The sequence below is a fragment of the Drosophila obscura genome, unplaced genomic scaffold, assembly GCF_018151105.1.
Source record: "Drosophila obscura isolate BZ-5 IFL unplaced genomic scaffold, ASM1815110v1 contig_150, whole genome shotgun sequence".
Classification (NCBI taxonomy): Eukaryota; Metazoa; Arthropoda; class Insecta; order Diptera; family Drosophilidae; genus Drosophila; species Drosophila obscura.
The window spans coordinates 1,887,730-1,914,934 of record NW_024542736.1 but is presented as its reverse complement, the minus strand read 5'-3'; the positions used below and the strand labels follow the sequence as shown (position 1 = coordinate 1,914,934).

General features: G+C 50.0%; 1 protein-coding gene across 1 annotated transcript; it reads left to right on the top strand.

Moving 5' to 3' along the window:
* Positions 1-111: 111 nt before the first annotated feature.
* On the top strand, positions 112-26,462 carry LOC111064793. Its single transcript, XM_041591731.1, is given in 16 exon segments — positions 112-274; positions 9,825-9,979; positions 10,245-12,618; positions 13,763-14,885; positions 16,535-19,744; positions 19,794-20,280; positions 20,335-20,459; positions 21,456-21,751; positions 22,171-22,464; positions 22,541-22,765; positions 23,089-23,835; positions 23,837-24,505; positions 24,570-24,752; positions 24,819-24,911; positions 24,977-25,094; positions 26,040-26,462. Coding segments are annotated over 15 exon segments (9,999 nt in total). The 5' UTR covers positions 112-274; positions 9,825-9,947; the 3' UTR covers positions 26,063-26,462.
* The last annotated feature ends 743 nt before the right edge of the window (positions 26,463-27,205 follow it).

Below are 27,205 nucleotides of genomic sequence, written 5' to 3'. Positions count from 1 at the left end.
CTCCCTCCTCCCTGTGCCTCGCCGGGTGTCCTTTTTGCCGAACGAACGCCTGGCCGTGGGAACGTGGTCGCAACCAGCCATATATTTTTCTTCAGTCTACCCACGAACTTGGCCAGAAACAGAACGCGGCAGAACGTTGGCAAGGCGCGCGCTCGCTCGTCGCTCAGTTGGCAACGCAAAACCGTTGGTTTTCGGAGGGGGGGCGGCGGTGTTTGGGGTGGAAGAAGAGTGTGGGAAAGAGGCTCCACATCGAGAGCCACGCGAAATCCTAAAAGTAAAATGAATTAGAAAATGTGCGCGGCCGACGGTTACATAAACGAAACAATATTTTTTGTATATACTCGAGAATACACACACACACACACAGAAAGAAATTGCACAAAAAAAAATATATATATATGTATATATAAAACGATAAACGAAAAACGAAAAAAGCAAAAAGCGCGTCCTGTGAGAGTGAAATTATCCTGGCAAAGTGTGCGCCAGCCAGTCAGCCAGCCAGTCAGCCAGTGCTTTGCTTTGGTCCGCTGTTCCTCCTCTGGCTGTTCGTTTGTGGTTGTGTGCCGATTGTGCTCACGTATATTATGTAAATGATTATGTGCCAGAAACGGAGCGACTACCGAAGACCCAGCTCTGGTCGTCGTCGTCGTCGTCGTCATCGTTCTCGGAGTCTCGCAATCGTAGTCGTAGTCGCAGTCGTTCCATGTGAAGCCGAGCCCACAGCCCACAGCCCAGTGTCTGTGCCAGTGCCAGGTTCTGGCCCCGTATCCGTGTCCACCTTTAGCTTCACATTTTCATCGTCCACTGGGCACAGACACTAAAGTTTGGCGACTGCTCCGTGCGCTGGGGGGGGAGGGGGTGTAGGGGGGCCCACATCAAGTTCTGGGCGCCTCCTACGCGCCTTTCTTTTGACACAAAGTAACACTTTTTCATCTTGTTCATCCTGTGCCCTCCATCTTTCTCTCTTTGCTGTTTGTAAATCCTTTGCTACTTTTTTTTTTTCGGCGACTGCGACTAACACACACACACACACACACATGAGTGGGGTGCTATCTGTGTGTGTGTCGTGTGAGTGTGCTGGAAATACAAAGCAGCCAGCACCTGCAGAATGTGGCAACAACGAGGACAAAAGGCAACTAAATTGTTGCCAAGTTGTGCTATCTTTGGCAGCTTTGTTGGCGGCTCCTTTTTAAAGCAATTTATTATGCCTGAAAGCGAATAATTTAGCCTGTCCTGCCCACCCCCACACACATACAGGATCTGGAAGGAGACTACTTGTCGGCTCGCCTCGTCGTATCTAATGAATAAGTTAGTTCAAAAATGTAACTACATATTCGCCATTCCCGTGATGTCTCATGCATATTAACGAGACGGGCAACAACATTGCGCTGTGGCAAGGACATTGTGCCCAGTGCCCCACTGTCCCACTTCACTTGTGCCTAGTTTGTCATGATGCACATGGGTGGGCAGCCGGACAGCAGGACAGCCGGACAAGCGGGAGAGCCACTGGGCAACTGTTCGAGCGCTTAATACAAATCAAATTTAAGCATTAATTCGACTAATTGGCGCCCGTAAAAGTTCTGTTGACTGTGGGCAGGGGGGGCCCGGCAAATGGTACACAGCCAGTGGCTGTGGCAGTGGCAGCGAGCCTGGATTCGATGGCAAATTGAATGAAAAGCCTGTGCAGCGGTTTACTACGGTTTATTTAATTAAACTCCCCTCGATATCGCTCCCATGGATCCGAATGTGCCCAGAGCACAGAGCGCAAAGCGCAGAGCGCAGAGTTGTACCGTTCGAATGGAAATTTAAAAGCACTCTATGCCAAAGCGAACCCAACGCACAGCAGATGAATCGGCTTTTGGTCTTTGCGGTTCTCGTTTTGGGCTCTGAAGTTTCACGAAACTTTTCCAGTGTCCACCTGTGAGTGGCTCAAAAGTTAAGAAACTCTGCGTAAGCCTTGGCTTTTAATGCAGGTATTTTATTTAAGCTTCCTGCGGTAAAGAAGCAGCAACTGTTTCCCATTTAATATTAGCTGAAAATATATTATTTATATTTGTATATAATTTTTATTTCATTCATTTGCTGGCAGAGATTTTTGATCTGTGGGAAAAAGAATTGCTAAAATATTTATATCCCATTTGCAAACAAACTTTCTTGATGTTAGTTAAACATTCAGCAGCAGCCACGTAATGCCAAAATCTATAGGCAAAAGATTTCCAAGAAAATTCATTTCCACTGAATTTAAATAATTTGTGAGCTGGAATGTACACCCGTGAAGGTGTTTGCAGGTGTAAAAGAAATTTGCACATCTCATTCACAGCAATCCCACCAATCTGTGTGTGTGTGTCTCCCGCTCGCGCTCTCGCTCTCTTTCTCTGCCTTTTTCACATGCTTTGCCACATCTCCGTTGCCGCATTTCAATTTTCATAATTTCATAATTTTCATAATTTCATAATGGCCTTGCCTAATTTTGTGGCAGCAAAAAGTGAACAGAGAGCAAAGCAGAGCAAAGCAGAGACAAGACTTAACCAGTAAATAAGTTTTTGCATTTGTCGGCGGCGGCCTGCCTGCTGCCTGCTGCCACGCCTCATTCATTTCGCAATTTTCTGTGCTGCTCTTCGAGTTAAATGTAAAATTAGATTTGCATGCGTCAAGTTAAGTGCACGAAACTGCAATCAGCTGCCACTCAGGGATGTCTCTGCTGCTGGCAAGCTGCAGCCGCAGCCGCAACCTACTTCTTAGCCTCCGCCTCGCATTTACTTGAATTTCCTGCTCCAATCCCAATCCACCTAGCACTTAATTTGGTGCGTGTTTTGCGGTTTGTTGTAGTGCCTACTCCTTGGATTTCGCTGATTTTGGATTTTGCATGCATCAGCAATTAAAAGTTGGACAGCCGCCGATTCAGCAGGTAATCGCATGGCGGAGCAAGCAGCCGGGGGGCGCTGGGTGATCGGGCTGTAATTACAAAAGTCATTATGTCTCTGCGTCAGCGATTGGGGCTGGGAGCACAGGAGAGGCGGCTGGGCCTGCCGCCCCGTGGGGCTGGAGCGAGCGGCAACTTCTGCTGTTGGGCCAAATGTCAGTGGCAAAAGTTTGTGCTAAACTGTTTGAGTTTTGCAGCCGCAAGCAAACTGTTTGCCAAACTCTGCATGACAGGCTCCTGCTGTCAATTCTACCCATCTCCTTCTTTCTTTCCTTCGTTCGTTGGTTCTATCCTGCCCAACCTGTTCCCTCTCACTCTCTCTCGCTCTCACTATCTCTGTCTGTCTTGTATAATATATGACCCGGGATACTCCCAGAGGGGCTCAACTTTCGGCTTCGGCTTCGTCTTCGGCTGAGCGGAAAGTCAAGCAGTCAAAGTGCATTTCAAAATGAATTTATGGTTATACGAGGCATGAGGCCGTTCTGGCTGTCGGGGCGTATGTGTAATATTTCAGTTTATTGCCTAAACTGGCGTGCAAATGAAAATAGTTTGTCCTGCCAGCCCTGCCTCGTTCGATATTTACTAGTACGTATTGTCAGTATGTCCGTCTTCCTTCTTATTGAATTTGTTCAACATAAATTCCCCCAAGGAGTAAAAGGGAGCGGAGGAGGATCAAAGGTTCTGGGTCAAAAATTGTAAATGCTCAAAATTTCTTATGGCACAGAGTACGAGTATTTCCTCTGGCAATGCGAATGGGAACGGGAATGTGGAGCAGAATGTTTGTGACAGTTGGTATGTCTTTTCTTTTATAGTTTTATGTGGAGCATAATCAATAACAATTTGCATTTATATACAATGGAGGGGCATGAATGGACGACGTCCCCTCCAGGCAGCCAGACCCAAATTTATGTACGATATCCTAGAGCCATACAAAAAGAAACACAATACAAATAAAAACAAAAATTCCACACGGGGCAGGGCGAGGCAGGGCGGGGCAGGGCAGGGCTGGGACGGGATATTAGGTGTAACAGTTGGTGGATGGGTGGGTCGATAAAAACTCCTAGAAGAGGCCAGGCTAGGTTGAAGGGCCAGAAAATATATTTGTGAAGAGTGTTTTATTTCCGTGGCTATCCCCAGCCTGTAAGTGGGTTGCACAGTGTGTCCTTGCTTAAATTTACAGAGGCTAGGATCGAGTGCACTTCATTAGCGTGGAGTACTGATTTCCAAATGTAATTCGGATTGGGAAAAACGGAAAACAATAATAGAACTGCCTCTCGTGTAATTTCTCCCCGTGGCATTCGAACTGCTTTGTGCCCATTTTTGGCCATCTCTCGTTACCTCACGTTCTTTTCGGACAGCAAGAAAATGCCAAACAAATACACAATAAACAAAAGCTCTTAAACATACCCAGATACACACACACATGTCTAGTACCACTCCCACAGATACAGCCAAACATAGGACAAACTTTTGCGACAACTAAAAACGGCAAAATATTTTTGCTTGTCTTTGTTTCCACACACAACCAGAGGCGGAGGCAGGGACAGAGTGGGAAGAGAGGGCAGAGTGGGATAAGGCCAGAGAGGGATAGCCAGAAAGAGAGAGAGAGAGAGGGATGGTGGCTATAAACATGGCACACATCCTGAAGGCATGATGGGATGGCTGGGCATGGCGGAGATGCCGGGGATGGAGTGGCTTTTGTGCTGCTGCCAGAAGCGGAAATGGGTAACAGCACCGCATGTGTGATGGTGATGGTGTGTGTTGCCTTCTTCCTTCTCTGGCACTGCTGCTGGCACTGTCCTTGCCCCTGTACGCCTGTATCCCCTGTATCCCTTTGCCTGTGAAGGCTGCTCCTGCGCGTGCAAAGTATTTAAATTAGTATGCAACATGAATGACAGCCGCCATTGCCATCACTCATGTTTGCCTGATAAACTCTTTGCCCGTGCCACTGCCAGTGCTTGCAGCATGTCCTTGCCATGCCTTCATTTGAATTTTTAACTTTTGCCAGGCGCCAATGAAAGCGAGCATTAGCGAATGCCTAGGCATATCCTCCTCTGGCTGGCTGCCATGGCTGCCACACACGTAACAGCCTCATGCTGATGGCTTGATGACATTTTCTTCAACGACTTAGTCAGCCTCTTCCCTTGCTCTCTCTCTCTCTTTGAGTCCTCTCTAATGCTGAACTTTGGCTTCATCTGGCTTAGTCAATTTGTGCGCCTTCACTTGTGTGTACACTGTACAGAGGTATGCCGCCTATGATAATCACCCGAGAGCATGCCTAATGGTGGAGGAGCCTTCTGCCTTCGCCTTTGCCAATGCCTGACAGCTGCTGCTGCTGCTGCTGTTTGCCATTTTGACTGCCAGCTGCATTGACACCTCTCCCATTTGCTCTCATTGCTCCTTTTGTCGTCTGTCGCCGCAGCACGTGCCCAGGCTCTTGACGCTGGCATGGAGGCAGATAAAAAGTATTGCCCCAACATATTCACCCACCCACCTATGATGCATGCATGTCTCTATACTCGTTTGCCGTCTATGCCAATCAAGGCGGACCAGCTGCGAGAACGGGAACGGGTACGGGTACGGGACGGGCACGGGAATGGCAAAAGTGAAAGCAACAAAATCTTCATCATCAAGTGTCATTCTGGGCGGAAGTTGACGCAGATACATACACAGATGGACCCACATGCAATATGTACACATGCTCTATTGAGGCATCTGTCCATGGGCAGCCCCCCCCACTCACTCACTCACTCACTCGCTCCCTTTCATTCTCTAACTATTCCCATGAATATTTATGCTTTGTTGTCGGGACCTCCTTCTCGGCATGTTTTGGTTTGGTTGTTTCGGCCCAGAGCAAGTGCCAGGGCCAGTGCCAGTGCCAGAGAGAGCTGATGGGTATGTACGAAAGGGGAGCTCGAACCTTCAACCGTCAAACGTCGCCTGTTGTTGTTCTTCCAGTGTCCTGTCTGGCAAATCAAGTGTGTGGCAAGTTTGAATTGCTTTTGCTGCTGTTGCTGCTGCTGCTGGCCATAAATGTTATTTAAACAAAATGTTGCTTACAAATTGCTCGATTTTGGCAGAGTTTGAAAACTTTGATCCTCAATGGCAGGCAGCACAAGCAACACAGCCCGTCTCCCGCGTCCTGTGTGCATCACAAATGCACCGCAAAGGCAGTTTGCAGTCGAATGCGATTAACCATTATCCCCCCCATACAGACACACACAAACACATGCATATTGGCATATTGCACTCAATTTAATGATTGATTCGATTTTAATTGCTTTCAATTGTTTTGCGTATTTGCAAATTACACCAAACAATATATACGAGAGTGAAATATAAATATACACAGCAGCAGCTATTCGCACAAATGATTGGCTCACCGATAAATGATGTGTGAGCGGGTCGAATCGGATGCTGCTTTTTTTTTTTTTTTTGTTGGTGAAATTGCTGGCCATTTGGGCCTCGGGCAAATATTATGCAACACTTTTGCCCCCCAAAAAATACTTATCTGACGAGCATATGCCCAAGTGCCAGCCACTCCTATGGGTCATTCGCACCCATTGACAACTCATCACAAAAAGGACTGGCAAGGTCATGATGTGCCAAATACCCCAGGGGCTTTCAACAAAATGGAAGAAAAACTACAAGAACTTATTTGCGAGTCGCTGCTGAGTATCTGTATCTGTCTCTCTCCCTCTCTTTCTCTCTCTCTCTCTCTCCCTCTCTCTCTCTCTCTCTCTTTCTGTTTGTGTGTATACAATCTATCTATGTGTGTGTGTGTGTGTGTGTGTGTGTGTGTGTGTGTGTGCCTGGGCCACTTTTCTCCATTTCCCAAACTTTGTCACACTTTCAGCAATGCCTTCAAATATTTGCTGTCTTCTTGGTTGCTTTTCCTTTGCCTCTTCCTTTGCTTCTGCTTCAGCTTTTGCTTTTGCTTTTCCTGTTTATTGATTTTCCTCCCTCCCTCCAGCTGCTGCTGTACTTTTCTCGCATTATTTATTGTCCCACTTCTTTGGCTGCCGCTTTAACTACTTGGATTCGTTGCTTGATGAGTATTTATAATTGCACTTAACATATTACAAGAGTCCAAGGAGGAGAGAGGAGAGTCCCGTCGCGGACTCCCTGGCTGCCCCGGCGGGTCTCAATACTAATTAAGTTGGCCAGTTGGTGGGCCTGTGCTTGCTTCCCTCGCGCCGACTGCCGCCAATTCAAACTGAAATGACTCGCTGAGTGGCTGGCAGACGACGTCGCGACGTCGTCCCTCTTGGCCCTGAGTGGCACTTGCCGCCATTCGTAATGACGTCATTGCGGCCAGTCCGCGGCTAGCTTACGAGGTAGCTGGCAGGTGGACACCCATACTCATACACCCACAATCGCGGCTGAGCGTCTGTTGCATATGTAACACACAATTAAAGCCCAAAGCGACTGCGGCAAAGCCATTCAAAATACGTCTAAAAGCCTGGCAATAATTCGTGTTCGCATTTAGACCTCAATCAAGTTGCTTATGGCCAAAATTCCGACAGTGAAATTAACCCTTTTGATGGGACATGACCTGCAAAAATTATAGATATTTATAGATATCACAGTGCCATCAAACACAATAATGGAATTCCCTCAAACTTCAGCGCATTCCACACTGCGTATGCGCGATATTATGGAAAATTGCTGTCCAGAAAATGTTCCAGCTGCCAATCAAAAATGCCATTAAATGAATCGAAATTCGACCAACTAGTTTACGCGTCATTATCATTTCCATATTTCGGACAGCTTTCAAATATTTGTAATTGAGTCCAGACAATCGAAAACAAAAATGAAAACAAAAATGATAATGCTCCATGCTGAGCGCAGTTGTAATGTAAACACACACACACATATCCCGTGGAGGGAGGAGAGAGAGTGAGAGCTGACCCCTAATCGGCTGTATTATAATTTGTTATATAAATAACATCATTATGGCCATCAGCATGATTACCATCCCATCCTATCCCATGCCATGCCATCCCAGTCATCATCAGCGTCATAGTTTCAGCTGGCTTTGTGCCAGATACAGTACTACATACATACATACATACATACATATATCATCTTTCGCTGTAATCATGCACTATGTACGAGTGTATATGTGGGCCATTTATATGCACATATTTTTTGGCACATTCTCGGTCAGGATTCATCTCCAACTCTGCCCTTCTTGTTGTGTGCATAAAATATTTTTGTGGTAATTTTTCATGCTCACATTAGCGGCGGCGTCTGTCAGTGGGGCAACCAAACAACCAAACAACCAAACAACCAAACGTTGCACTAACAAGAAGTGTAGCCGCCCACAGCCCGCATAAATAAATAAATAAAGAAACCAGAGCCAAGGCATTCCCTTGCCATCGTAGTCCTGGGCGGCTACGTGGCTGCTTGTCGTTTAATCGGTATTGATTTTGTATTGTTACTCCGATGGCAATATTTTATTGTACATTCCTGGCTCCTGGCTCCTGGCTGTCCTCTTGCTTTCTCTTGCTTTCTGTTGCTTTCTTTCAACGATTGCGCTTTTGGCCATGCTCGGGCGTTAATTGAAAGCCATACAAATTGTGGTCCGGCTGCAAGGCAATTATAAAATTGTTTGGGCAAAGTTGATTGTAGCGTGAAATGGGTCTAGGCACTGCCCTGCCCCCCCCCCCCCCTGACTAACTAACTAATGGCCAAAGTCTTCGATAAAATCCAGCTAACACATACACTAGCATGCGCATGTGTGTGTATATGTATATGTATATGTATGAGGGAAGGGAAAAGAAAACAGGAGCTGCTGTTAACGCTGTGAGATCAATTGCTTATTTATTGTGCTACATTTTCAACAGGATTTTGCTTTTAATGCACAAACGTCGTCGTTATTATTGGAGCCAAGCTCGATGGCTGTTGTCGTTGTAAGAGATATGCTTTGTGCCACAGCCCAGACAGGGCTCGGGGATTGACAGGCCAAACCGGGACAGGACAGGGCAGGACAGGGCAGGGCACGACAGGCCACCCATTGCCATGCCCCTATTAAAATCTCTGGGAGGTTCTGCATACACATGTGCGCCATGTGTGTGTCTGAGTATGCGAGAGCTTAAACCAGGAAAATCTATAATTCATTTGGCCAATGGACTCGAAGCGAATGGCCCATTGCATATGCAGCTATCCGCATATTAATTTCATAACAGTCAACGTTAAATTGTATTAAAACTGGCATTCGATAACGCAATTATGGCGTGTTACGAGCAGGACCTGCCATTCCCCTCTGCTGGCTGGCATAATGGCATTAAACCTGAATTCGTGCTCGCTGTTAATGGATATTTTCAACGGCAAATAATTGTGTCGCCTTGGAGATGATTTATTTTGGATTAAGAAAAGCTACGGGAAATGTATGAGGTTTTTCCGATGCCCCATCGAATGGAATTAATGTGTTCCCCATAACTGGTTGGATTTGCGCCTAAAATTGAAAATTTCTTTAACATTTTCTTTCGTTTTGCGGTTCTTCTCCTTTTTTTTTCTGGGCTTTTTGCGGTTTTATTTCCCACTGCGGTTCTCTTTGGCCCTTTGCCGTTCTCTCTGCTGCTCCGCGTTTCTCCTTTTAGCTGCGACGACTAAATCTGCGGTATTTTCCTCAATAAAAATAGACACACATTCGGACACACAGTTTCCATTTGCCCTCGGGCGGCGGCAGCTGCATTCGCAATTCCCCCAAAAATCACACACAGAAACCAAGGCAAAGACACACACACATCCACATATCACACGAAAGGCAACGAAGAGGGACATAAAGACAAAGACAAAAAGACTGTGAAACAATTCAATTAATGTCGAGGGGGGTCTAAAGTTTTAATTGAGTTTTTGCGTGCAATCAAATAATAAAATCAAAACTCATCGCTAGAATTGAAACGGAGGTGAAAACGGAAAAGAAATTGCAATTCAATCGATGCGACTAGAAAAGCTGCAATTAGGCCAATTGAATTATTAATTGAATTAACGCAAACGCGTGCAAAAAAGTGCTAAAATGTTCGGCTGCATATATCAGCTGTGGGACTGGTGAGTATTCATTCTGTTAGTTGATTCTCCCCCCCAGAGATGACTACGAAATTATGGCAAGGTCAGCCGTGTGTCTGCAGTTAATCAATTACGGCCAATTACGCGACGACGAGCGCGAGTGCAACTGCCTTCCGCTCGCGAATTACGGCCTGGCCGCGAATGCAAATTAAGCCCAGCAGCCACACACACACACGCAGCACACACACATGCAGCACTCATTGCTCTCATGGTTTTTTATCTTTATTTTAATTTTGTTTCATTGCAGGTTGGAGGCGCCACCGCTCTTCACGGCCGGCACCATGGACGCCAAGAAGCTGCAGCAGCTGCAGGAGGCGGCCATAATGGCACAGCAGCAGAAGAAGCTGCCGCTGGCCTACCAAACGAATCTCGTGGATTACCGCACGGCCAGCCACTCGCCGGCGGCCATCTACCACCAGGCGCTGTACCAGCAATCGCCCACGGCCACCAGCTCCAGCGGCGGTGGGCCGCTCTCCCCCATCGAGCTGCAGCCGCAGTCGAAGCACCACAATCTGATGAAGCACGGCCACGGCGGCGGCACTTCGAGCAGCTCCCACAGCTCGCCCTATCATCAGTCATACTCGAGCAGCGGCGGCACCGGCGAGCAGATCTACCAGTCGCCCACGGAGCGCACCTACCTGGCGGCGGCGGGGCGGCTGCAGGCCAGCAACGCCATGGCCGGGCACAATCCCATATCGGCGCTGCAGGCACAGTACCAGCAGCTGCATCAGGCCAAGATGCACGCCCAGTTGGCCACCCAGAATGAGGCGGTGCACCAGCAGCAGCGAACGTTTGCCATGCGGCAGGCCATCAATCCACCGACGGGCCACTACCACATGAGTCAGTCCCCCAGCATGGTGTCCAACATGACGACCATTACTCAGCAGCAGCAGCAACAGCAGCAACAATTGTTGCAACAGCAGCAGCGGGCTCCGCCCTCCACGCTGAATCTGCAGAATCAATATCAGCCAGCGCAGGGTCCGTTGAAGTTGCAACAACAGCAGCAGCAGCAGCAACAGCAGCAACCACAGATGCCGAAGCACTACCAGGAGCAGCTGTATGCCCACCAGCAGCAGCAGCAGTTGCAACAACAGCAGCTTCAGCTTCAGCAGCAACAGCAGCAACAGCAACAGCAGCAACAGCAGCAACATCGCCATAAAGCGGATCTGCAGACGCCGGGCAGCGAGCACGGAACCGTCTACATCCAACAGAATCATCCGGGACACGTGGTGAACCAGGCGTGCCAGACGCAGATATCTACGGTGAAGCCCAAGGCGACGCCCAGCTCCGAAGAGTCCTCATCCACATCCACCAAGAGCCCCACTCACGCGCCACTCGATCGCAAGAAGAGCGCGGGCTCCATTCAGGCACTCAAGTCGCCCATTACCAAGCGGCCGCCCACCACGCCCGTCACCCTGTCCGGCTGGCTGCACAAGCAGGGCTCCGATGGCCTCAAGGTGTGGCGCAAGCGATGGTTCGTGCTGGCCGAGTACTGCATGTACTACTACAAGGGGCCCGAGGAGGAGAAGCTGCTGGGCTCGGTGCTGCTGCCCTCGTATCGGGTGTCCGCCTGCCTGCCGGAGGACAAGATCTACCGCAAGTTTGCCTTCAAGTGCGAGCACCAGAACATGAGAACCTACTGGCTGGCGGCGGAGAGCGCCGACGCCATGGTGCAGTGGGTGCGAGCCCTGGCGGCGGCCAGTCTGATGCAGGCACCCAGCAGCGGTGAATCGGAGCCGAGTGTGAGTTCGTCCCTCAACCACAGTGGGGAGAACTCGGACTCGGGCATCCACACCCTGCAATCGCAGCCCAGCAAGGGACAGCCAACGCCGTCCTCGGACAATGCAGGAAGCACTGGAGGAGGAGGCGCCCAGCCCCTCTACGCCAATGCTCCGCCCAAGCCGCGTCGCACCAACGACGGCGGCTACTCCTCCCCATCGCCGGAGCACAACGAACAGCCACAGCAACAACAGCAGCAACAGCCGCAGCAGCAGCAGCAGCAGTCTTCTAGTCGCCGCCTGATGTCGCCCACGCAGCAGCTTTATCAGCAGCAGCAGCACCAACAACAGCAACGATCTCAGCAGCAGCAGCAGCAGCAGCCGCAGCAGCATCATGCCATCTACGACACGAGAACGGGCCACGTCTCGTCCGCGCTGCAGCTGCAGCAGGCGCAGCAGCAGTACAATCTGGATCACCTGGAGGCGCAGTTCCAGCAGCAGCAGCTGGACATGGAGGAGCAGATTGTGCGGCTGCAGCAGCAGCGGGCCGCCGAGGAGATCTACGGCGAGCGGGAGATGTACATGGCGAAGCTGATACAGCAGCGTGCCGCCGGCGGCGGCTATCCCACCCAGCAGCAGCTGCTGCAGGCCGAGCGACGCACGCCGGATGCCTACGGGCGTTCCAAGCAGCAGCGCCTGTTTGCCGCCGCAGCCGCAGCGGCCGACTACGAGGATATCTACAACATGTCGCAGTTGGCCGGCGGCGGGCAAGTGCCCATGTCCGCACAGGAGGCGCTGCTGCAGGAGGCGGCCAGCTACCGACGGCCCCTCAGCCCGCCCAGCTACGATGGCAGCAAACATTTGCCGGCCATGCCCCAACGATACACGCCCAATCACTTGGAGGTAAGTGCAAAAGAATCCTCCCCCAAAAGGCAATCAATGTTGCATGCCTCCGTCCTGCACCTGCACCTTCACCTCCGTGGAGCCACACGGTCTCTGATTGCCTGCCACTTGATATCCATCCCATCCCTTTCCATTCCATCCCATCCATTCGATACTTTACGGGGCACTTGGGGGCGTTGGCGGTTGGCGTGGGCGAAGGTCATACCATCAAATCATCTGCGATGCTACTTGATGTTGTCTGATTGCAGCAAGTGAATGGAGGAGCTGTGAGTGCAGCACAAAGGGGGGCAGCAATGGGAGGGGCTCTGACCTAGTTGGAAAGTTTTTCCCGGAATTCCACCTCAGCACGTAGCAGGATTTCACTTTTATTTGCCCTTGCCGGTGCAGGAATAAATTCTGATTATGTTGCTGTGCTGCTGCCACGTAGCGCGGCGGCGGCGGCGGATGATACAGCACAGCGAAGAGGAAGCTCCTCCATCAAAAGGTATTTCAGGTCCATCTGCGTGAAGTGCCCCTTTTAGTGCAACATTCCCCGGGCATAGCCCAGCCATACCCGGGCTCACATTGTTGGCCAACAGAGCCAACAGAATACCTAAGAGTATTTGCTGGAAACTTTCAGTTTCGCCCTCAGACGCCTCTCGAGTCGCCCCCACCACCCACCACCCACCACCCACAGCACTTTGCTGGCTGCCCGCGCACTCTTTAATTGGACTTTAGTGTGTCAGTGGGTTGCTAAATTGCAGACATTTGTGCGCTGCACTCGCGGCCTGCAAGCCAGGGGGCGGCGGCAAATTTCCTTCAAATGCAACTTTATGTGGCAGCAGCAGCAGCAGAAGCAGAAGCTTGAGCAGCTGCTTTGTGGGTCAGGTCAGAGCAAAAAGCAAACCCAAGCCAAACCCAAGCAAGACGGCCAGGAAATGAGTCGCGTGCATGATTTATGGGCCTGGCCAGAAGCAGCTGTGTGCCTGTGCCTTCGCCTGTGCCAAGTGTCGAACAAGTTACGAGCTGCCCTACAACGCCCCGACACGCCAATTCCCATCACCATCACCCAGCGGCAGTTTAAAATGCAAAAACAGCCCCTGCCAGCCATTATATAACCCCTTCTCTTCACTCTCTTACTTCGCTTTTATATTCCTACCCGCAGGCCAACGCTGATCAGCTAATCAATACCATGGACTTGCGTGCCCGCTCCGCAGCGGCCATCGTGCGTCCCCACTCGGCGGACTTTCTGGAGTATGAGGCGCGTGCCGAGGCCGCTGCAGCTGCGGCCGCCGCAGCGGTGGCCCAGAGCAAGCACGAGAGCGGACGTGCTCCGCGACCCAAGTCCAGCCTGGACATCAATCGCACCCCGGACAGCTTCTACTACTCGGAGGCCAGCTACGCGGAGAAGATGCGCAAGAGTGCGCTCTACTTGCAGAGCGGTGGAGGAGGAGCTGGCGCGGCACAGCCACAGCAGGCGGGTAGCTATCGCACCGCTGGCGGCGACTTTGGGTCCGGCGTGAACACCATTGGGTACGAGAATCCCTACGAGCGGGCGTACAAGCGGCAGGAACTGCTGGCCGAGGCACAGGCCCAGGGTGGCGTGGCCAGCAGCATGCCACGCATGAGTCGCTCGGCCAGCCAGGGGGCAGGCTGTGGGTCGGTGGCACGCTCAGCCTCTGCCCTGCCCCAGCAACAGCACCAGCACCAGAACCAGCTGCAGCAGCAGCACTCGGAGGATCTGCCTCCGCTCAATGTGCATCCGGGCTCCATTTTCCCGCCGTCGATGTCCACGCAGGAGATCATATGCAAGAACGAGCAGTTCCTGCGCTCGGCCAGTGCCCGTCTGCCGAAGCGCAGCGGCGGCATGGACGATGACTACTCGGCGGGCAACTCGACCACCACGTCGCCCACATCGGGCGCGGTGCCCTCGCCGCAGCACGCCCAGGATGGGGAACGCAAGCGCGAGGAGTCCATGAAGCGGCTGCTGGAGTGGAAGCAGCGCATGCTGCAGTCCCCGCTCACCCGCAAGGGCGTGCAGCAGGGCGGCAGCAACATGTCCGCCATGTCCAAGCTGGGCAGCAATCCGAACATTCTGCTGTCCTCGACGGCGGTGGCCAGTGGCGCTCGCTATGGCCCCCAGGCGGGCAAGACGGCTGGACTGCTGGCCAACGGGGGCTCTGCCACCGCGCAGCCTGCTGCCGCGGGCATACAACGTTCCAGATCGGAGACGCAGGCGAATGTGGGACCCGGCGGAGTGTACAACAGCTACTCGTCGGACGATGAGGGTGAGTCCAGCATCAGCTTGATCGTATTCGTATTCGTATTCCCCCCATTGTTGCTTTGCTTTCACTCTGTCTGTCCTACGACTGTATCTGTCTGCATCTGCATCTGTCTCTATTCCGTATCTGTATCTATAAATCAGTAGCTGTATATCTGTAGCTGTATATCCGTAGCTGTATATCTTTAGCTTTATATCTGTAGCGTGCTGCCTTCTTTACTTTTACTTTTACCTTTAATTTTATTTACTATTTTGCTTTGCTTTTAATTAGTTGCATGTTGTCCGTACTGCTTCTGCTCTCCTGCTCTTGTGCTCCTCTACTTTGTAGTTGCGTAATTCCTTGCTCGGGGGATGCCTAAGCCGTGGGCTTACACTTGCCTGGAAACGCTTGTGTGCCCATTCTATTTTGAGCTTTAAGACTACCAAAGGACTATTAAAAGCCCTCTTTAGCTGCTACTGCTACTGCTGCTTTTGCCATTGATTTGCACCTTGCCAACCAACAATCCCTTCCCCCATTAACCCATTACTTTAAGTAAGCTTTTTCCCCCATTTCAATGCTAATTTATCCATTGCCCTGCCCTGCCCAGGCGCCAGCCACACTTAACAACAGAAAGCTGCTTCATGTAGTTAATAATTTGTGAGCTTTTGTATTTTTGGGGGCTGCTGGTGCCCAATTTGTTTGCTGCATTTTTTACGATTTAATAATTAGAGTTAAATGGAATAAACAAGAAAAATAATCGAGTTAAACGAAACAAATCGAAACTGAACAAGAAAAAGAAACCTTCCTGCCGTGCGCACACAAATGCATACACACAGAATACAACACACACACAACACCCACACACACACTAGAAACTTAAAACAAAATGCGATTGATAAATGCCATGAATTTTAATCACTATAATAAGGCGACGCTGCCCGAAAGTAGGCAACGTCTGTAAATTTTGGCGAGCTTCAACTCTATTTTTTTATTTTTTATTTTCTTTTTATTCTTTCAACAAAAATGGAAAACGGAATAATCCATAAACAAATACGAGTAGCTATGTAGTCACAACTCTCTCTTTTTATCTCTCTCTCTCTATAAATCTCTCTCTATCTCTATCTGTATCTTTTTCATTTTATTTGTATTTCTTTCATGGGTTTAGTTTTGCAAATGGTATAAAACAGCTAAAAAAAAAAACATATAAATTCATACTCGTACATTCCATCTCTGGCGTAGTGTATTTCATTTTCGTCTTCATTCGGCTTCCATACATGACTGGGTCTTGGTATTTCTACTACTAAATGCCGCTGTAAACTTCGCACTAAACCCCAAAAAAAAAAAAAAATTAAAAATAAAAGTAAAACTCAACTCAAAACTCAAAACTCAAAACTCAAACTGGGATCATAGCGCAATCGAACACCCATTTGATTCAATTTAATTACAAAAACATTCTGCCAACCAGCAAAATATAAAAATATTTGTTTTATATTTCTTCTTTTTCCACATAACAAAAAAAAAAAAACAATAAAATATAAATATTTATTTTGGCTCTCTTTAAAACATACAAAAAAAAAAAAAAACACAATTCTTCAATTTGTAAATGTTGTAAATGTAAACGAAAACTCGCAAAAAAAAACATAAAAAACAAAACGCACGACAAATAAAACACGCAGATGGGACTGTGGATGATACAGGGTATCATGGTAGCGCGGCAGGAAGGTCTACAACAGAAACAGAAACAACAACGACTAATGAAAATACAACAACAACAACAACGACACGAAATACAATAGCAACAACAGCAATAGCAGCAACAACAGCAATAGCATTAGAAACGAACAAAACAACAATAGAAAGACTTAGCAGTAGCCACAATTTAAGCAGTTTAACACAAAAACCAACAGGCAGCGGAGAAGAAAACACTCCAACAGCCACACCAACAATAACGCCAAAAATCAATGCAAAATTCCATCTAAAACCCATTCTAAAAGTGCACGAGGCCAGCCGAACGCCCATTATTCAGGTACAGCCAAAACGGCCCGAGGAGAGGCCCAAACTGAAATTGCAATTGCCACCGGCGGACATAGATGGGGAGCATGCGGAGCAGCAGCCTGTGCCCATTTTGCCAAAGAAAGCAGCGCCCAAGTCGCCGCAGAATGCCAATTATGTTCCCGTATACAACAATAAGCTGGTCAGCAGCGGCAACTATGAAAACATGGAATTTGGCAAGCCAATTCAGAGCCCAGTCCCAGTCCCAGCCCAGGCAGAGGCAGAGGCACAGACAGGGGCACAGGCACAGTCTCTGTGCAGTGTGGCGATTAATGATCCCGAGGAGACACCAATGTTGATGCAGCTAAAGCTGTTTAAGGAGCAGCAACAAGAGGCCACACAAAAGCAGGAGCAGCAGCAGCAGCACCAGCAGCAACAGGACGAGGACGATTTAACGCCAACGGCAGAGAGCAGGCCTCCACTTGGAGAGGCCTCCATCGAAGATAATGATGATGATGATGATGATGCAGCTCGAATGAGAGACGAAATACAGACAGATGACGAAGCCTTTGCCGATGCCTATGCAGATGAAGTGGAGGATGATGAGGATGAGAGCACTGCCTGTGAGGAGTACACAGACGATGATATTGACGAGGCCCTGGCGCAGGATGACGATGATGACGATGATGAGGAGGAGGCAATGGCTGCTGACATGACTGACCTGCCAAGTGATAGGGAACTGCAGCAGCTTTATGTGAACGAGCCGATTACGCCCACGGATCAGCAGTTCGATGAGAGCCACTATCTGCCCATGACGCCCAAGAAGGTGGAACTGGGTCAGCCAGGCATCCTCAGCCTGGTGGCCACCCACGACAGCTACAGGGAGCAGGAGGAGGAGAATCACTACGTGGAAATGACCAAGGGCATACAGGACGAGGATGGCAGAAACAACTACGAGATCATGTGCATTGCCAGCACCAGCAGCAGCAGCAGCAGAATAACCAAAGCGGAGCCTGTTTACATGGAGCTGGCGGGGGTGAAGGCAGCAGCAGCAGCATCCGCCGCCGAAGAGGCACACTGCTCATCCGGTCGCTCCACGCTGAAAAAGGCAAAGAAGTGCGGCACAGAGACGCTGAAGAAGAAGTCCAAGAAGCGGCAGGGCAAGGATATGCCGGATATACTGAAGCCGGCGAAGAGTGCTTTGGCGCTGGCCAGCGACAGTTCGGACGCGGATGACGAGAGCAGCCGGCAGCAACTGGAGGCCAAGAAGCTGCGCTCGCGGTCGCGTTTCAGCCTGTCGGACACTTTCAGGCCGGCATCCTACTACCTGGGCGCCTCCACGCCGCTGAACAACTATGCGGAGAGCTCGGATAGCGAAATATTGCCACCGCCGCCCATTCCCGACTCGCCACCGCCCATGGAGGAGCTGAAGACGGAGGAGATATTCTCCTCGGAGCACTACGACACCGTGAAGAGGCGCGACAGCAAGGTGAATCTGTCCTACGAGCAGCTGCCCAAGCTGCATGCCAGCAACACCTCGCTCAACCTGTCCAAGGTCGATCCCAGCACCACGCTCAAGTGCAGTCGCCTCTCCCTGCCCGATCACTTTGCCAAGGCTCGTGGCGGCAACCCGTCCCGCACTGCAGCCATGGCAGCCCACAAAGGCACGGCCACGCCCACGGTGCTGCTGAAGCAGCATCACGCCCGCACGCTGTCCGACTCGAACTACAGCTGCCAGACGGACAACAGCTCGTCGCGCACCTCCTCGGACCTGGAGCTGTACCGCAAGCGCGGACAGCAGCAGCGCCCGTCGCCGGCCCGCTGTCCCAGCAACAACTCCCTGCCGCTGCGCTATGTGGGGGACAGCAGCGAGAACGAGTCGTCGGGGGTGGAGTTCAGGCAGCGGTCGGACTCGGAGCTGGACCGCCAGCGGTCGCGGCGGCCGCTCTCCCAGGAGTCGATCAGCGAGATTGAGTCGCTGAGCGAACAGTTCGAGGAGACGCTGAGCAGCCACGAGCTGGACACGTACCTGAGCCATCTGCAGGGCAGGGATCTGCTGCCCTACCAGCACACCCCGGGCACCAGCCACACTGGCCACGCCACGCCCACCAGCCACCTGCTGAACGATGCGAATGCAGCGGCAGGCGCGGACATACTGACCAATCTCATCAAGCCGCCAAAGACATTCCGCAATGCAGATGACGGCGACGGGGAGCAGCACTTTTACGGCAACATTCACTTTCTCTCCTCCACTGACTCCATCCAGCAGCTGGGCGAGGGCGGCGCTGCGGCTGTGGCGGCTGTGGCAGCTGTGGCAGCGGCTGCCTACCTCACGCCCATGCACAGCCGCAACAACAGCAACATATCGACGCAGTCGGCTCCGTACTACTACTCGGAGCTGCCGGCACCGCTGCCGCTGAACAATCAGCGGGACATCCATGCCCATGGCCTGAACATTGCCCACATACACAACCCCATCGATCGGCACCAGTTCAATGTGGATGCACTGGTGGAGAAGGACCAGGCCATCGACAGCAAGAATCTGTACTGCGTGAAGGCCAACAACGAGAAGCTCAGCTACAGCAGCAACAAGAACCTGAAGGCGGCGGGCCAGGCCCAGCTCAAGCTCAACAATATGCAGCTGGTGGGTGGCGGTGAGGCAGTGGAGCACCCACTGCTGGAGAGCGGCAGTCCCAGCAGCAGTGGCATACAGATCCAGATGCAGATACAGAGCCATAGCCAGAGCCAGAGCAATCCACTAAACCCAGCCCATTCATTTCTCACAACTACTAAAAACACAAATCTCGCTCGTAAATCGATTGGTGGTAGCCTTGTCTTGGATGAAGGACCTCATAGCGATAGCGGTAACGATGGTGTGGACGTTCATGGTGTGGGTGTGGCCAAGTCTGCAGAGTCTGCTGGCCCAGGACGCGGCGGGCGGAGGCGCATCACGAAGTGCATGCAATAATGGCAATCAACTCTCAGTTTTAGGTGGCGAACTGCTCTGGGAGGAGGACACCCTGTGGCGTGAGAGTCTGCGTCGCGTCTCGCAGCGGCATGCTCGCTCCTTGGACGATCTCGATAGGATCACTGCCGGCCCAGTGTGCAGCACACCCAAGTCCAAGCTCAGTCGTGAGGTGACTTATGTGAATGACAGCCAGAAGCCAACCCAAAGGCAACAGCATCAGCAGCCGCAGCAGCTGCAGCAGCAGTTGGCCAGCGATGAGCACGATGTGTATGTGCAGCTGTTGGCCAATAGTTCTCAGTTCGCTCAGAGCCAGCAGGATCAGACCGATTCGGATGTGTACGAGGTGCTGCGCGAGGACACTGCCTCGAATCTGTCGCACAAATCCAACGAGCTGGATCGCGAAAATATCCGACAGTGGGACGCAATGTCCAGTGGCCTAATGAAAACAAGTCACAATGTGGAGCCAACTACTCTGACACCCACAGCCACAGCCACACACAGTGCGAGCAGCAGCAGCAGCAGTGGCGGACCCAAACCCAATCTGCCGCTGACCAGCAGTGTGCGCTCCATCATCCAGCAGCTGAATGGCAGTGGCAATAATAATAATAATACTGACGATGCCAATGGCAATCCCATTGAGGGTTTCGCTGCACAAAAGTCGAGAAATAACAACTGAGCGGAGCACCCGCCTAAAAATATGCAATACTTTTTCGCAGTTTTCACATTTCGTTTTCCGTTTGGCTTGGCATTCCGCTGTGCTGCTCTGTTCCGGAGAACTGTTGTGTCCAGTTTTTGTTGTTTGTTTGGCCTGCTCATCATGTTCTCTCTGCGTGTGTGTGTGTGTGTGTGTGTACTTCTCTTGTTTGCACTGACATTTGGACCTAGTTTTGAAGCCAAGCACAGATCCCCAGCATGGAACACAGACACGGCACACACGCACACATATTTATTTATGCAGAGAGATGTTTTGTTTGTTGATTATCATTGTTGTTGTTGTTGCTATTGCTATTGTTGTTGTTGTTGTCATTATAGTTGTTTTGTTTTGTTTTGTTTAATTAATCAACTGGTAAGCAAATTTCAACTTTTATCAATCCTCTATATGTATAGCTCATTAAGTCATTGAAGCGCTTGTAAATACAAAGCACCAAAACAGCACACCGCCACAGTACACACCACAGTACACACCGCCACACGTACAAGCTGTATAGATATACACACATACATGCACATACATTTTATTGTATTATATTTGGTATTATTGTGGGCAGTTAAATCAATTATCATTTACCATTTACCCATTTACTCATTTATCAATTAGCAATTACCAAAAGCAGCTACCAGTTACCGCTTGGCTTTTAGCTTAGACTGTAGTTTATTTGTTTGCCCTTTAAAAAAAGAACTGAGGCAGCAATTAATTAAGCAAAATTAATATATATATATTTGCACCTATGTATATATTTCATCAAACTGCTGGGTATTCATTTCCGATTATCGATTATTGAGTACCGATTACTGATTACCGATTACTGTTTGCTTTCCTAAATATTTCGCGCACGCATTGAAACTATTTTAAGCCCCCGCCTTCCATCACAACCCATCTGAAATATTTATTTAATTGTTTTCTCTTCGACTTGTAGCCTCGATTTCGGTGCGCAATGTTAACAATTTGCCCATGGGCAATCTGACGGTGAAGCCGGAGCCATCCGACGGGCAGCAGGAGTCGGCCTTTGCTCCCTACTATGGCAGCGCCGCCGAAACAAAATACGCCAAGGCCACAGTGCTAACGGATCGCGGCCTCTACGCCGGAGCCACATCCACGCCGCAGCAGCCACAGTCACAGCAGCCACAGCAGCAGCAGCAGTTCCGTATGCGACGTGCTGGCAGTCGGGCGGAAATCGATATGCTAGAGCGGGAGACGAGCTGCCAGATAAGGGTAAGTTGCCACACCTGGCAAGGGGCAGGCACAGGGGGCAGCAATGGATGTACCAGCGAGTCGAGGGTGCATCCTGCCAAGTACTTAACATTTGAACACAACCCACAGAACTTGGATGTGTCGGCTGGGGATCTGTTGAGCCGCACCCACGAGGAGTTGGTCCTGCTGCTCATACAGCTGCGACGCCAGAGCAGCCAGACAGCCCGTGCCATCGAGCAGTGCTGCAGCGACATACACGATGTTCAGGTGGCTACCCGAATGATTATTTATCTGTCGGTGGTTGGGGTGGGGGTTGGGGGAATCTCTGACTAACCAATGGTGCTGTGACTAATCCTCTCGCTTACCTTTAAACCTCAAACTAAACCCGTTGCCACTCTGTTGACTCTGCTAACTCCAGTTTGCTCTGCCCCCACCTACAGAATCGCCTGCGCAGCGCCGAGGGTCTGACCCGTGCCGAGAGCATCCAGCGATTGGACTACTTGAAGCAGCACCTGCTTGACCTGGAGCGGCAGTACGAGAAGAGCAAGCCGCTGGTCAATCTGGTCGACAATATGGTAAAGTTGGGCTCGCTGTACCGCAACGATGCCAATGGACGGGCACAGCCGGCCACACTGGATCGCCTGGAGTTCAATCAGCGAATGCAGGAGCGCCAGATGCTGCAGGAGGAGCAAAAACAGTGGGAACGTCTCAGTCCCAATCAGGCCGAGCTGCAGGTGCGTTTCACTTTGCCTTTGATTTGCTGAATATTCCAGTTAATTAATGTAATTTAATTTGTTTTTGCAGGCCAAGGTACGCGAGCTTTACCAACTCGATCAGCTGCTGCAGGAGGAGTCGGGCATTCTGCAAAGCTTGCAGCGTGACAAGGAGGACCTGGAGCGGGCCCTGGGCGGACTGCGGGCGCGCATTCACGACAGCAATGCCACACCCATGGCACTGGAGGCGGCCAAGAAGCAGCAGCACATCCTGGAGCGTGAACTGTCGCGTGTCCACCAGCTGCTGGCCGAGAACTCAAAGGTAGCCAAGGTGCCTAGTAGAAGTTTTTTGCAGCTCTTGTAACTCGTTGTTATTTGTCTCACGTCCCGCTTGAGCCTCCTCGCATGTCGCTTCCGTAACTAATGCAAAAAATCATTCTAACCAAAAACTAATACTCCAAAGATATATTCCAAAGAGAGCTTCTCGTCTAGTAGCTACCCACAGGTCACAGTGAGATCTGGTTCGGTTTCAATGACAAACGATTGAATGCAAAAGACTTCTACCAGCCGCCCTTCATCTGCATGTGCCACAGCCAAAGCTCTGTAGAACAGTCTCTAATCTTTGATCCGCTTCTTGTCTTGCAGAAACTGGAGCAAACCGTGGCCGGCAATGCGCGCCTCGAGCAGGAACTGCTGCTGCTGCGCCAGAAGGTGCAGGCCACGCGTGCCAGCAGCAGCAATGGGCTGGAGTCCCATGTGAATGGCGGCGACCAGACGGCCGTCGTGCTGCAGTCGGAGCTGGAGCGGGTGCAGTGCCTGGTGGGCGACATGCAGCGACAGCGCCATGAGCTGAGCTCCGCCGTGCGCCAACTGACGGAGAACTCGACGCGTCTGTACCAGGAGATTGGCAACAAGGAAATGACAGCCGTCAATGGGGGCGGCGGCGGCGGCTCCAGCAATGGCAGCCTCAAGAAGCGCAGCAACTCGACCAGCTGGACGGAGACCGATCTGGATGCCAGCATGCAGTGGAATGGCAGTCGCCAGAACCTCAGCGACTCGACCCTCAATCTATCCACACCGCTCTATGTGGACACGAACAGCTCGGCCAAGCTGAGCGACTACAATCGCTACAATGGCGGCGGGGGCGGCGGCGGCAGCAGCGATGCCCTGGAGATGAGCGGCGTGGACAGCGATGGCTTCCTGGACAGCAATCCGTTTGCCAATCTGAGCAATCTGGAGAAGCAGGAGATCAAAACGGTTCGCATTGTGAAGCGCGAGTCGGAGCGTCGTCATCGCGATCGCAGCGAGCGTGGCCTCAGCAGCTCCATACAGAACCTGGACCAAGTGCTGGAGGAGGAGCAGTACGCCCAGCAACAGCAGCAGCTGGCAGCAGCAGCAGCAGCAGCAACAGCAGCTGTATGGCCACAGCATGGAGGAGCAGATGACCAACGGACATCACAGCCGCTCCAAGTCGCTGCCACGGAACTACAGCGAGCCACCAAAGCCGAGGAACAGTCGCCACATGAACGGCGGTGGAGCCGTGAAGCAGAATGGCCACCACTACAGCGGCAGCTACGACTACGACAGGAACAGCAACTACGAGCATCAGCCGCCGCCACCACCAGCACCGTCAGCTGCGCCAGTGCCACAGAGCAATGGCCACCATCACCATGCGCACCACCAGCAGCGGGAGCGGGAGCACCTCAATCCTCTGGCCAATGCCTATTTCGCCAAGCAACTGCAGCAGCAGGCGAATCCCTCGCGGGACAGTGCCAGGGTGGCGCTGCGCACCAAGACAGACTCATTGCAGAGCCTCAACAAGAGCCTGACGGACATCAGCCCCGAGCCGGTGTTCCAGAGCGTGGCCGCTCGCCAGATCATCAACGAGATGTCCGCCGGCTCGGCATCGGAGGACACCGAGAAGATTGTCGAGAAGGTGCCGCCGCCGCACAAGCATCGACGGGCAGTGCCGCGGGAGAAGCGACGCCACTACACGGCACCCAACAACGTCAACCAGAAGGCCATGGAGAAGGTGCAGGCGGAGAACGACATGAATCGCAATGTGAGTAGCAAATGGATGGTTCGCCGAAAGAATTCCCACTAACTGGTCGTCCCGTTCCTTGCAGAACACAAACTGGCGAGCACGCGATGATCTGGACATGGAGGTGGCCCTGCGGCCGCGCATGAATGCCCCCGATGTGGTGCGTTCGGCACTGGGACAGGGCGAGAAGATCTCTGAGAATACCATTGATAACTTGCTGCTGGCGCCCAACAAAATAGTCATTCCCGAGCGTTACATACCAGAGACAGTGAGTACCGCAATTAAGTGACTGCAGTCCATTTGTTTACTTGTGTTTTGTGTATGCCCCCCACAGACGCCCGAACTATCGCCCGAGGAGAAGAAGCGTCGCCAGGAGAAGGTCGAGTCCATTAAGAAGATGCTGTCCGAGGCGCCACTTAGCAGCAACGTAAGTGCTTAAACACTCAGCGCTTGAATGGATCGTTTATGTAATTTGTAAATGTATTTTCACAGGAGAACGAGAGCCTGCCGCCGAGCAAAATAACAGCGGAGAAGAAGCAGCGCGAACACTTGCTGCAGCTCAACCAGATCCTGGCCCAGCAGGTGATGCAAGTCAGCAAGATTGTGGCCGGTAAGTGCAGTACTCAATGGCTCAGATAGGTCTACCTACCTTTCGTTTAAGGTTTTCATTGATAGACTAAGCAAATCCCCCCCCCCATTTCAAATGTTATGCAAATGCAATGCCTTGCAAGTTGAGTTTCTGTTCAATGTTTTTTGTGTTTATCTTACTAATACGCTCCACAAATCGTTATGTCTCCGCGACCAATAGATCTATGTATTATGTATGTATTATGTATATATCTCAGAGTTCACGCCATACCCTACCCCATATACTATCTGCGACTGTGCTCCTCCCATTCAAACTCTATGTCAAGTCTATGCTCTTCTAATCTATATATATATATACATATACTATATCTATCTTTCAACTCTTTCTGATTTTCTAGATGATTAATGATAATAAATATCATATGCATACCATCTAGTCCAATGCGTTATGCCCCCATTCTAAATAAGATTTCTAAGATCAGATCAGATCATCCTCCCTCCACCTGCACCTCCACCTCATTGCGACTTCATCGGCGACGTTCAAATTCTCATAACCCTTTCACTGATACACACACAAACACATACTGAAAACCACTTTCCGACACACACACACACAGACACTTGCAGCAGTGCAGTCAATCATACACCTCAGACTTTGTGGCCCACATTGCCCCCCTCATGCATACATACATATATATCACATACATACATTACACGTACATAGCACCTGTCCAGCTCATGTATAATTAATCATAAATTAAGTAACAATCGCAGCGAGTTCCATGAACTCGCGAAAGGTACTACCAAAGTTCAACATATCAAGCAAGCTGAAGACTTTTAGGAACTTATATATTTAATTATTAATTTAATTAATCACCTGTTTATTTTATTTTATTTTAATTTATAATTTTCGTTGCATTTTTCATAATGTGTTTTTTTTCGTTTCATTTGTTTTGCATTCTTCTAGGCAATCCCACTAGTCACAACTAATTACCCAGTAGAGCCAGTCGTGTTGTTTCTGTTCACAATTTGTTTGTTTGTTTGTTTGTTTTTTTGATTTGTACTCGTTTGGCATTTACCAAAACATTTCGTTCACATTGTGATTGTGAGAGAAGTTTTGTTCGCATCACGATCAGCCACCCGGTGCCGCGCTATCAAAACATATTGTTCGAAGCACTCAAACAGCAATACGAATACAAACCTATACATATATATGCATACATAGTACGGTACACTTAAGTATATACAGTAACTGTCATAACAACAGCAACAGCAACAAGAATACACCACAGCAGTTGAGATTACAGCATGCAAAACTCACTAAAAAAAACAAAGAAAAGTAAAACTCTCACTTCAAAAACAAAACGCAAAATTCACAAACAACAACAACAACAACAAAATACTAAAAACCGACAACAAGAATAAACAGCAACGCAATAGCAACAAGTACAAGTACAACAACAACAACAACAACTACAACAAGCACAAGAACAACAGTTAAATACGAATTGAATCCGTAAGTCAAGGTTTGTACACGTTTCGATAATACATTTAAACATATGAAATGATATCCCCACATACACGTAATACTCGTAATAATACTTCTTGTAGAGTATACGAGTGTATACGTTTATGTAGCTTATGTAGCTTCCATGCCATGCCATACCATTAATCAAGCCAAAAACTGTGCCTAGTCTGTTCGAAACCACATTGGCACACCTAATCAGCCTGCACGCCATAACGATACTTATCTTTATAACTAATTATATAATATAACCGAATTATATATATATATATAAAAATTGCACTCTAACACCAATCTAACCTGCAACACCACACAAAAACGCAAAGAAAAACCAACCAAACACTCCAAAAAACACACACTAGAAACACTCTCTAGAGAGAGCACGGAACTGTTTTGTCCGCACCGAAAAGCAAGTCTATTGGAATCTAGGGATTATAATAACTAAATTAGTTTAGGATATACATACTTGTGTGTATATATTCAGATTCGACAGATACATATTTGATAAAGTTCGAAGAAAAGAGTAATACAATCATTTGAAATTCAAGGATTTTCATTTCATTTTTTTTTTGCGTAAAGTTAATAATATTAAAAGAAAAAAACTTTTT